Genomic DNA, 12,924 nt, shown 5'->3' on the forward strand with positions numbered 1-12,924 from the left:
ACAGCCTCTGGATGGCAGCTGAAGGATCCGCCAGGCACTACAGGAAAGGCAGTGAGTTAGGCTGCCACTGCAGGGCTCTCTGTTTCGGGTCTTGTGGACGCAGGGCTCACATATTCCTTTCGTTGGATTCCCTATGCCCGGGGAGACAGCAGAATCTGGCTTCTCCTAAAGCACCTGTTGTCGCAGCATTTATTGGGAGGATGCCATGGCCAAGATCTTTCTTCCCTGAAATGTGTTCACTGAGGTGTGCTTTGTGTCTTTTGTTTTTTTGTTTGTTTGTTTGTTTTGGACAGGTTACATTGATCTAGCCTGGTAAAGATATCCGGAGACCATGACCAAGAAAAGCATTGCAGTGATTGGGGGAGGTGTGAGTGGGCTCTCCTCTATCAAGTGCTGCCTGGAAGAAGGCCTGGAGCCAGTCTGCTTTGAAAGGACTGATGACATTGGAGGGCTCTGGAGGTTCCAGGTAAGTCTCCTGGTTCTTCAGTACTTGGAACCCGCACTGAAACTAGGCATCCGCAGTGTTAGTTTGCAACCTCAGGAGCATCCCAGGTGTAATCTGAAACTGGTCCCCTTCATGGAGGGCAGAGAGAGACCCAAGAAAAAGGCGGGCGACTCCAGGGTGGCAGGTGGCAAGTTTAAATAAGTAAGGGAACTTACATATGAGGCGTGTCCTGGGCAGCAGCAAGACAAGTACATCTCCACACCTGCTATATGTTAACTGGATTCAATCAGTACCATGCACATGGTCTCAGCACCACATCACTAGCAAGGCCAGCAAGATGTACATGCCAAGAAGTCTCTGAGGGTCCAGCTCCTGGGTAACGTGTGGGCACAGCCTCTTGATGACTTCCCCCCAGTATGCCACCTCTCCTGACCAGCTTTTTTTTTTTTTTTTTAAGATTTTATTTATTTGACAGAGAGATAGCACAAGTAGGCAGAGCAGCAGGCAGAGGGAGAGGGAGAAGCAGACTCCCACTGAGCAGGGAGCCTGATGCGGGGCTCGATCCCAGGACCCCGGGATCATGACCTGAGCCGAAGGCAGACGCTTAACGACTGAGCCACCCAGGCGCCCCTCTCCTGACCAGCTTTTACAATGTCACACAGCCCCCTCTTCTATGCTGTCCCCTGAGGAGTCAGCAAGGGGGTTCGCTATCATGGAGGTGGCCCATTTGCTGTCTTTCTGTCTGCATGGGAGTCAGGTACCACGGTAAAAGTGTAGGCACATGCAAAAGAAAACACAGATTAAGGTAATGATTTCCAAAACAATTTTTTTTTCCCACCAGGGAACCCAGGCTCCGAACCACTGATTGATTAAATTCCCTGTCTGGGGGGTTGGCTCACTCACGGTGTTCACTTATGTTCTCATGTGATTTAGTATAGGTGATACATAGGCAGACTCATCAGGTATGAACACGCAGCATTCTGTTTGGATAATGGCACAGGTTCCTCCTTCTGAGGCAAAAATAATGTCCAAAGCCATTCTCTTTTGGAGGACAGCTCTTCCCACTAGAGCTATTGCAGTATTCAGTAAGGACAAGGTTTGTTGGTTATCATTTAATGCTTGCTGGGTGAATTTCGTAAGGACTTCTATATGTACTATAACATCCACCGGGCCAATGGAGGAAACGAAGACAGCGGCTGTAGTCCGTGTCAGTGAAAACACAGCGTGTCCATCTAGCCTTGAGGTGAGGGAAATTGGCAAGTCTTGTTTCCACGGGTGTGGGGAACTCTCCCCTATGCCCAGGGAAAACTCAGGGTGCAGTGGTCCAACCACCCAGGTGGGAACCGTGGCCAAAATTTTGTTCCACACAACCAGTAGGCCCCTTTCCGGGCTACCCGATAAATACCTGGGTGGTGCAACCAGTTAGTACCAAACTGGTCACTCTCCTTTAATATGGCAGAGTGACTGACCACACAGTTCCAGTGACATCCCTCCTGTATTCCCAGTAGAGTTGTGTTGGTTCTGTTTCGAATGACTTTTCTCTCCTCCCAACGTAGGGGTGCCTGGGTGTTCAAATATCCATAAACCCATCCCAAATCTGGCTCGACGGTGGTATTTCTAGGACCCTTCCAGTGAGCAGGTTAATGGGCTGCCTGTGTAGTCTGACAGACAGGAAAAGAAGACCCATGCCCAGTGTTATTGGTACTGTGTGCCCCAGGCCAGGTTTCTGGATCAGTGTTGGTAAGATCAGATGAACCAAGAATGCTAGTCCTAATTTGTTCTTCCTTAATGTACGGCTTTAGGGCCTCTCAGTGTTTTTCTTGGAGGGGTGATTCTCACCATGGCAATCCTGAGGAGCTAGAGACGGGCAGCTTCCCACATAGCCATCAGTTGGATTGATTTCTTTGTTGGACATAGGGGTGAGCCCACCATAGAAAGGAATTTCTGTCAGGTGCCCATCGTGTACCTGGACACCAAAGGAGCAGCAGAGTCTCAGGTCAAACAGATATTTAGTAGGAACTTGTATGGGGAGATGTTCCTCTGTTACAAGAATGACAAGGCCTGATCTTTAGACATTAGGGTGGTTGCAGTTTTAGGAATTGGACCAGGTCACGTATACCGTCCAGGTTGCCCAGGCGAGGCAGCACTGTCAGGTGTGAGATGGACTGGGGTGGGATATGCCTGACCAGGACCCCCATCCTCTCCCCCTCTCTCAATGGTACATATTCCATTGCAGGTATAGTATGTTTCAACAAGTCTAGCTTGTAGCAGGACAATGGGATCCCAGTGCGAAGTAACTCTCCCATCCCAGCAGAATTTACCATTGCAAATCCCAGTAGATAATGCCCTTCTCAGGGTCCTGTGTTCTCAACAGTACAGCATGCTCATCTTGGTGAGAGCTGGGGCAATGGCTGGGTTCCACAACTTCCACACCTTTACAGTATCGAGGGCCTTAGGAGGAGTCCCCAGTCTGGCATATGGGGTAATTAGGACTTATTGGTTGATCATGCAAATGTGTTAAAGTCTGGCACAGTACTTTTGTCTACTTGGCCAAAATGGTTTCACCTGTTAGTAATTTCATCTCCTTTCATTTCCTTTCTACCAACCCTGCTGCTCGGGGGCTCTAGGGGAGCTGGAGCCTCCATTCACTATCATGACTGTTGCCCAGTCTTGCACATCATGACCTTTGAAATGGGACCACCCCGTCATGTCTACTGATGAGGGTATCCATACATGGTACTCAGCTTCTATAACCCCCTAATGGTGGCAGCCTGGTTTGCACATTCACAGAGAAAGCTTGGGTTAAGCCAGGTGCTGTGTCCACACAAACCATGGTATACGTATAACCTTCACTCGGGGAGACTGAGGCAATAGAATCAATTTGCCAATCCCTCCCTGGTTGAGAACACCAGATTCCTTTGGTAGTCGCCTTTGGCATCGGTTATAACACACAGGACATGCTGTTACTGAGTTAACTTGAGTCCCTATAGTTCAAGGGTGACACGAGCTAAGGTATCACCTTCCTGATTGCCGGGGGATGTCAGTGCTTTATGAGCAGGGATCTAGAAAACAGTGAGTTCTACTTCAGGCTCTTATAGGGGAACCCAAATGTCTTTCCACATATCCTGATACTCACAAGGGCTCATTCACGATCATGCACCCCTTGGCTTCCCAATGACCAAGCCATAGGTTTCATCCCGTTAGAACAGCCCAATTGTCAATGCAAAGGGTTAACAAAGGAGTAACAGCCAGAACTCATGAATCACCAGCCAAGCTGTTCTGAGTTCAGCCCACTGGTTACTGTACTCTGTTCCTGTTTCCTGCCCAGATGGGGTAATTTTTGGGCAAAATAGTGACACAGCACACTCCTAGTCCTCTTGAAGGGATTGCCCTGACTAGACCCAGGTGTATACTGGGCGTCAGCTAGAATTTCCCCACTCCCTCCCTACAGGCTACAGGGACACAGCAGGTATAGGGGCAGGGGCATCTGGAGGATCTACATCCTCCACAGGTCCTAGCAGCACCTGCATTTCTAGTAGACTTGTGGACCGGGTGCACCTCTGCTGCAAATAGGCATGTCACTTAATCACCGTGGAAATTTGAGCTATGGTAGAGGTGGGTAAATGGAACGTATTCTCATCCCATCCCTTGATGGGCAGGGAAGTTCTTACCACAGTGCTCTGTTCCTTACTGAGAGGCTTAATCTGGAAGGGTGCTCTATGCGGGTGAGGCAGGTTTTTGCTCTCTTGCCAGAGCTGAGACCAAAATCCTAGGAGTACTCTCTCCTTGTCTTATTTCAGGTACTGCTGCCCAGCCCATATATTCAGAGTCACAGACCCATCTAATTCAAATGGTAGTCCTGCTTGGGAGATGCCCAGAACTCTAACCTGCTTTACTAGTATTTTGGCCTTTTCAGAGGCAGCTTGCTGCTCTGATCCCCAGTCCTACATGTGCCCTTTCTTTACCAGGTGGTATAAGAAATGGGGACACTGTGCCAGGTGGGAAATAAGAGTCCTCCTAAGTCCCTAAATCCTTGCAAAGCCTGCATTTCATTCACATTCTTAGGGATTGGGTAGCCTTGCACCTTATCAACCACAGCTTCTGGGACAACACAAGTCTCATCTGACCAGACAGCTCCCTTGACCCTGAGTTTTTTGTGGGTTCACTGCCCATCCTCTCTCTCACACAGGCTCCAGCAAAGCCTCCGGGTTTGCCTCCAGCAGAGGCAAATCTTCCCATGTTAACATATCATCAATGTAATGGACCCATTTTAGTGATGTGGGCAAGGAAAACAGGGCAGGTCTCAGGCTACCATCCCATGAAATATTTTGGGGCTGTGCATGGCGCCTTAGGGAATCACTTGAAAGACCCAGGTGCCTCTCCCTTGTCAATGCAAACTGGTCTTGTGACTCAGTGGTCAGGGATATACTGAAAAAAGGCATTTGCTAAGTCCAGCACAGCACAGCACACTCCTGGACTCTGGCCAAGGTATCTAAGATGGTGGCAATGTTGGGCACAGCTGCATGGATTGGGAAGAGACTACCTTGTTCAGTTCTCGGTAGTGTGCTGTCATCCACCATGAGGGATCTGACGTTTTTACTGGACATTCAGTGCAGTTTTGGACTGCTTATCTTTATGCCCCCCCAAGCAATTTATATTGACAGTTACCACTGTACAGGGATGACAGGCTTACTGATTCCCAGTTAATGTTTGCCCTCAGTACTGATTTGGTTACCCAGAGGTGGAATTCACCAATGGAGATTTGCCCAAGGGCAGGGGAAGGGGTGAGGAGCCTCCAATTGCCTGAGTGCAGTCAACCGGTGGTCATGTCCTCTTGATGACCTCCTCCAGCAATGAGACATTTTATCTTGTGTCAGGAAATATGATGGGCTTAACAGTGATTAAACTTGCTAGAATCCAGCATGCTGCCCTCTTCTCAGCAGCCGTCACCTCAGGTTCTATTCAGGTTCTTCCTCACGCTCTCCTCCCCCCACCACAGGCTAGGAGCAAAATAGGACACAGGTATCACTTGTTTGTACTTTACTGATGTCTGTGGAAATAAAAATGGCACAGAGATCATTTTCACTTAATGAGTTTTGTGGCTATCTGAAAGAGGGTAAACAATCTTGGTGGGGGGGCACAGTGAGGGTGGAGTGTAACAAGATAACAAACTTAAGAAAATGTAATGTGGTTAGGAAATTTAAAGTGGTTGCTCCCGGTCTGCATTAATGAGTACGTGATCTAGAACACTTGCTTACAACTCCTTCCAGGGATCCCCTTTTCAGTCCTCTCTGACCTTACCGTCTTGTCTTTCCTTTTTCCTCCCACCCTCCCTCCCTTCTCTCTTTTCTTCCTTTCTTTTTCTTTCTCTTTTCTTTTCTTTCCTTTTCTTTACTTTATTTTTCTCTCTTTCTCTTTCCTTTCTTTTTTCTTTCTTTCTTTCTTCTCTTTGAATTCCAGTTCAATTTAAATAATTCTCTAATAATCCTAGTCCTCAAATAGAATATAAATTCTGGCGCTTTTCTTTCTTTTCAACTTTTCTTTCACTTGAAAAATCAAATTTAGTTCAAAGGCCTGTCTTCAGAAGAGGGCAGAGGGCACCTGCAACTGGTATTTCTTACCCTTGCATTGTATTCAGTTTTTTAAATTGAGTTATTAATATGTACATCCAGCCCTGCAACTTGTCACTAAGTTTAGTTATCATCTACTTAAAAGATAATTAAGCTACTTACATGCCAAAGAATATCAACCTCCTTTACTCATCTTCAGAGAGGCAGGCATTCACTGGGTTTGCTTTTAAACTCACTTCCTAAACCAGTGAATGGTATTAAGGTGTCCAGGTGTGTCTCATATTTCCTACACACAAACACAGTGTTGATCGGTCACTTACAAATGGCTTCATAGTAGGGCACCTGGATGGTTCAATTGGTCGAGCGTCTGACTCTTGATTTCAGCTCAGGTCATGTTCTCAGGGTCGTGAGATGGAGCCCCACCTTGGGCTCTGTGCTCAGCATGGAGTCGGCTTGAGATTCTCTCTCCCTCTCCCTCTGCCCCTCCCACTCAGGCACTCACTCTTTCTCTAAAATACATACATACGTACATACACACATGGCTTCATAGCATTCCTTAGTTGAAAAACACTGCAGTCCTTTTGCGCCTTGGCTCTGTCTTGGGGAACTAACTCTTATTTGACAATAGTTCTTACTCAGACCTAGAGTGACTATCCTCTGGTGGAACCCCCATGCCTCAGTCTTGGGCATGAACTGAAAAGGCTGTTAATTAGTGTTCGGTAATTAAGAGAAAATTATGCTTTTGAATCCAGCCACAACATAGTATATAAGTTTTTTGTTTTTTTAAAGATTTTATTTATTTATTTGAGAGAGAGAGAGAGACAGCGAGAGAGGGAACACAGGCACAGGGAGTAGGAGAGGGAGAAACAGGCTTCCCGCGGAGCAGGGAGCCCGATGCGGGGCGCGATCCTAGGACCCTGGGATCATGACCTGAGCCGAAGGCAGACGCTTAACGACTGAGCCACCCAGGCGCCCCCATAGTATGTAAGTTAAGCGCACAGCCTGTGTTCAAATCCTAGGTCTGTACCTACTAGCAGTGTGACCTTGAGGAGAATCATTAGACCTCTGTGTACCTCTGTTTTCTTATCTTTGAGAAGGAGATAATAGTAGCACCCATTTCATGGAGTTATTGTGGGGGTAAGTGAATGGATAATTATGTCAACAGTAATAACAGTGCCAGGTGTACAGTAAGTGCCAGATGTCATCGTTATTGTTATTCAGTAGGCCTGGAGTGGGGCCCATGCATCTGGTTGGTGTCTTTGGTAAGCGTCCTACCCAGGTTTACCAGTTACTTATCAGGCAATGCAATCAGGTCAGGTCCCCATTCTACCTGATTATCAGGTTTCTGGCATTTACCTGCAAAGTGGTTTAGACTTGTTCTCTGTTAAAGACTTAACCTGGGATTTTTCCTGAGTATCCACCTGGCAAAATTTCAGCACCATATGAACTGCTTCCTTGAAAATCAAGAAGCTATATTTTGTCATAACTCTCTGACTTCTGTTAAGACCACCTACATCTGTGTCCATTATATTGCATATCATATGGAATACATTTTACACACACATGTATATACATACATACACATGTGCACACCCACACCATTATATTTCTAGAGCCAAGTGTGATGTCTGGCACATGTTAGGTGCCAAATATATTTATGTCTTATAAATAAATCCTTGAGAAGCAATTCAGGGGCTGCTTAAAATGCTTGTGGAAACAAGGACCTTCATTCTCACACATTCCACAGTTACGCAGTTGTGGATCCTGAGGTATTGTAAACATTCATTAATTTTGGATTAAATATGTTTTACATGCCGATGCTGTTTTCCTCAAGAATTTCCTCTGAGACCTGCTTCCCTACCACCCCCTGGTTGGTTTGTTATTTGGAGTCCTGCTCTCCCCCACTTCTCTAACTCTTCAGTAATTCACTGGGGGTTTCATACATGGGATCATCCCAAGCACTTTGGAATTCCACCATTGCTGCCAGGTGTCCCATAAGACAATGGGGACTCAGGGCTGCCCTTTTCTTTTTCTTGTGACAGGTCCTAGGGATCCAGTATACATCCATATTTTTATTCTCAGGTACCATCACTTGCATTTTCCTATCTCTCTTCCTCTTTCTCTGTTCCACCTGCCAAACAGGAGAATATGATTTACTCTACCCCTTGCCTCCTTCTTATTATTGTTGAATACTTTCCAGTAGTAATTATTTATAAGTTCTCAAGACATAATTTCAATCAATTCTTAGTCTCCTCATTAACATTAGTTCAGACTGATGGTGGAAAGTAGGTGCTAACGTATCATTTTGATTTTTCATACTTTAACATTACTTTATGAGTGAAATAGCTTTAAAATGATAAACCCCTTATGAATGCTGAGGATTTAATGAGTATTTAATGCTGGAAATTTTTTTAAGATTCTTTAGTCAATCTGAATTTTTAAAATCCTTAAAGCATACCAAAGCAGTGCTTCTCAGACTTTAATGTGCATATGAATCACTGGTGATTTGTGCCAAAATGTACGTTCTGATTGATTAATCTGGAGTGCTGCCAAGATTCTGCATTTCTGATAAACCCCTATGTTACGTCGATGCTGATGACCTGAGAACTACATTTCCAGTAGCAAAGCTCTAAAGAGTATATGTAGGGGCCCCTTGCTGGCTCAGTCGGTAGAGCGTGCGACTCTTAACCTCAGGGTTGTACGTTGGAGCCCCACGTCGGGTGTAGAGATTACTTAAAAATAAAATCTTTAAGGGGTGCCTTGGTGGCTCAGTCGGTTAAGTGACTGCCTTCGGCTCAGGTCATGATCCTGGAGTCCCAGGATCGAGTCCCGCATCAGGCTCCCTGCTTAGCAAGGAGCCTGCTTCTCCGTCTAACCCTCTCCCGTTTCATGTACTATCTCTCTCTCTCTCATTCTCACTCTCTCAAAATAAATAAATAAATCTTTAAAAAAAAAATAAAATAAAATCTTTAAAAAAAAGAGTATATATAATATAAAAAAGTAATATAAAAAAGATACCAAGTGGATACAATATGCTATAAAATTAAAACAAAATAAAATATAAATTAAGTAATAAACACCCTTAGATGAATAGGTTTTTAACTCTCTCCCCTCCAAAAAAATAAAAGACGAATGAATGCAAAAACACTTAGAAGAGGGTAGACAGCAGTGGTTCTCAGCACTGACGGTACTTTTAAAGAATCATCTGGGGAACTTTAACAAATACTGATGTCAGGCCATTTAGAAGTTCTGGTGTTATTGGCCTGTGATGCCAATAAAACTCTCCACCACTTATTTCTAATGTGCAGCCGGTGTGGAGACCTTGGCCCTATAGTTTTTAACCCCAGCTTTCCAGTTGATAAATGAGGATGACGTGGCATCTTTAAAACAAAATCAGGAACAGTATATTGAACTTTGGACTTTGTTAGACGATGTTGAAATAAAGGTAAACTCCTGCCGCTGTCTTCAAGCATTTTGCAATTTAGCTAAGAATGTGTGGAGAAAAGACTTTTGAGGTTGATGGGATGAACTCTGGTGCCCTGAGCTTTCTGGGGCCAGCACACTACCTCTTACCAGCAGATCTCACCTTGTCTGCATATTAGACAAGGAGCAATTAAAACAGGGTCTCTGGGAGTAGGGACCAGGCCTTAGTGTTTTTTAGAGTTCCCCAGATTATTCCAATGTGCAGACAAGTTTGAGAACAGTCCTAAGAGAGCTTCTGTCCCATGGAATTCTGAGTTTCTCAAAGGAACAGAAGAGCAACACTGCCCCATTCTCTTTTCTTGTATGAACTTCCTGTTCACATGTGTGAGTCATGTGCTTAGGCAGGAAATACAATCAAGGTACATTTGTAGAGGGCAGATGTATTAATTATGGTAGGAAAATTTAAAACCCCAGCGCAACAGCTTCTTTTTCCACTCACTGATCCAATATTGCTCTGTTCCCACTCTCTTTTATAAAAAGCAGTGGTTTAACACCGTGGTAAACCCTACCTGGGGTCCAGTCAGGAGTCTGGAATAGCTTGATGTCTTTGTTTTTAAGATTTTATTTATTTATTCATGAGAGACAGAAAGACAGAGAGGCAGAGGGAGAAGCAGGCTCCCCACGGAGCAGGGAGCCCAATGCAGGGCTTGATCCCAGGACCCTGGGATCACGATCTGAGCTGGAGGCAGAAGCTGAACCGACTGAGCCACCCAGGTGCCCCTTGATGGTTTTTGTGGACATAAGAAAACACTTTGCTGTGTTAGTGACATGAAAAAGAATATAAATATATGAGTTTTGTCACAGGGGTAGGATCTGTGATGCATTTAGCTCTGTGAGCCCGACTGACCTGCCCTAGAAAGCATGGTTCTACTCCTTATACTAAACTTAGAATTAGTATTTTTGTATTCTTTGGGCAAATACCTCGTAGTGCAATTGCTGGGTCATAGGGTAGTTCTATTTTTAACCTTTTGGGGAACCTCCATACTACTTTCCCCAAATAGCCAAAGCAACCTTGAAAATGAAAAGCAAAGCTGGAGGCATCACAATTCCAGATATCAAGGTATATTACAAAGCTGTAGTAATCAAAACAGTGTGGTCCTGGCACAACAAATAGACACAGAGATCAATAGAACAGAACAGAAAACCCAGAAAGGGACCCACAACTATATGGGCAATTAATCTTCGACAAAGCAGGAAAGGATATCCAATGGAAAAAAGTCTCGTCAACAACTGGTGTTGGGAAAACTGGACAGCAACATGTAAAAGAATGAAACTGGACCAGTTTCTTACAGTACACCTAAAAATAAATTAAAAATTGAATAAAGACCTAAACGTGAGACATGAAACCATAAAAATCCCAGAGGAGAACACAGGCAGCAACCTCTTTGACATAGGCCATAGCAATTTCTTTCTAGATACATCTCCTAAGGCAAAGGAAACAAGAGCAAAAATAGACTATGGGGACTTCATCAAAATAAAAAGCTTCTGCACAGCAAAGGAAACAATCAATAAAACTAAAAGGCAGCCTATGGAATGGGAGAAGATATTTGCAAATGATATATCTGATAAAGGGTTAGTATCCCAAACCTATAAAGAACTTATCAAACTCAACACCCAAAAAACAAATAATCCAATGAAAAAGTGGGCTGAAGACATGAATAGACATTTTTCCAAAGAAGACCTATAGCTGGCCAACAGACACATGAAAAGATGCTCAACATCACTGATCATCAGGGAAATACAAATCAAAACTGTAATGAGGTATCACCTCACACCTGTCAGAATGGCTAAAACCAACAACACAAGAAATAACAGTTATTAGCCAGGATGTGGACAAAGGGGAACCCTCTTGCACTGTTGGGGGGAATGCAGTCTGGTACAGCCACTATTCCTTTTCTTGTCTTATTACATCAACTAGGATTTCTAGTACAGTGTTGAACAGGAATGGTGAGAGAGGACATCTTTGCCTTGTTCCCAATTTTAAGGGGGAAACTGTCCATTTTCTCACATTAAGTTATGATGTTAGCTGTGGGTATTTTGTAGATTTTTTTTTTAAATCAAACTGAAGAATTTTTTTTCTATTCTTAGTTTGCTGAAGCTTTTTCTTTTTTAAATCATGAAGGGGTGTTGTATAAACAACATTTGAACAAAAACAAAAGAAAAATACTACCTCATTAATAAATCAATTTGTTTTTCCTATTTTCAAGTTCTATTGGCTTAAAATAAATAAAATATATCAGAACCATCTGACAGGGGAGAGGTTATACAATGCACAATTATGTAAACATGGGTAAATATAGGTAGTATACTATTGCCCCATGCTGACGTAATTTTATATATTTGATGGTGAGAATGTGAATTTGATTTTGTAACATTAATTTTTTTTTTTACCAAAAGGTATATTATAGGTCATTTTCAATGTTCCTACATAGACTTGAAAATTACAGTTTATGTGTCTCCAAACTCATTCTCCATAATTCAGTCATTAATTCATTTCAAAGCACTTATTGAACATCCACTCTATATCAGGCACTGTGTTGATGATAGAGACACAAAGAAGAATAAGATATACATCCTGTTCTCAGGTACCTCACGGTCATAGAAACATATACAGGATAATACAGTGTTAAGTTTAAGTTGCCTTTGAGAGCTTGGATATGAATGGGACATCTAACTCTGTGGGGAAAACAGAAAAGTCTTCTTCAAAGAAGTGCCATTTGATGTGACTCTTGAATGATAGGAAATTTCCAAATGGAGAAGCAGTAATATGTACTTTTAAAGTTGTGAAAGGGCCGCCCACTTGCACCCACTTCAGATACCAGTCACAAATCCGGGTTATTACTGATACAACTGACCAACTGCCTATAAATCAGAGGTTCCCATGACCCCCTCTTTGGGTTTGATTAATTTGCTATAGTGGCTCACAGAACTCAGGAAACCCATTTACTCACTAGATTACCGGTTTATTATAAAAGGATATAACTTATAACAGCCAAATGGAAGAAATGCATAGGACAAGGTATGGGGACAAGACACAGAGCTTCTGTGCTCTTTCTGAGTGCTCTAACTAACTCTCCCCATATTTCCTCAGCTTCAGCAGTCTGGAAGCTCCCCAAACCCCATCCTTGTGCGTTTTTATGGAAGCTTCATTATGTAGGCATGGTTGATGAAATTATTAAATCATGGCCATTGCAATTTATTCAACTTCCAGCCTCTCTCCCCTCCCCAAAGGTCGGGGGTGGGGGTGGGGGTGGGACTGAAAGTTCCAGCCCTCTAATCACTTCGTTGACTCCTCTTTTTTTTTTTTTTTAATTGAGAGAGAGAGGGAGAGCATGTGTGGTGGTGGTGGTGGGGTGGGGGGAGGCAGAAGGAGAGGGAGAGAAGAATCTCAAGCAGACTCTCTGCTCAGCAGGGGTGTCCAACATG

At 43.9% G+C, this 12,924-nt stretch overlaps 1 protein-coding gene across 1 annotated transcript in view; it reads left to right on the top strand.

The window, feature by feature from the left end:
• Positions 1-300: 300 nt before the first annotated feature.
• The window catches only part of FMO5 (flavin containing dimethylaniline monoxygenase 5), a 29,530-nt gene continuing 16,906 nt past the window's right edge, over positions 301-12,924 (top strand). The window contains exon 1 of the mRNA XM_088022309.1: positions 301-466. Within this exon, the coding sequence (XP_087878435.1) occupies positions 332-466 (135 nt within the window). The 5' untranslated portion in view covers positions 301-331. The remainder of the gene's footprint in view (positions 467-12,924) is intronic.

Source organism: Eumetopias jubatus, unplaced genomic scaffold, assembly GCF_037043125.1.
Source record: "Eumetopias jubatus isolate StellerSeaLion01/CBP00866 unplaced genomic scaffold, mEumJub1_p1.0 scaffold_4, whole genome shotgun sequence".
NCBI lineage: Eukaryota > Metazoa > Chordata > Mammalia > Carnivora > Otariidae > Eumetopias > Eumetopias jubatus.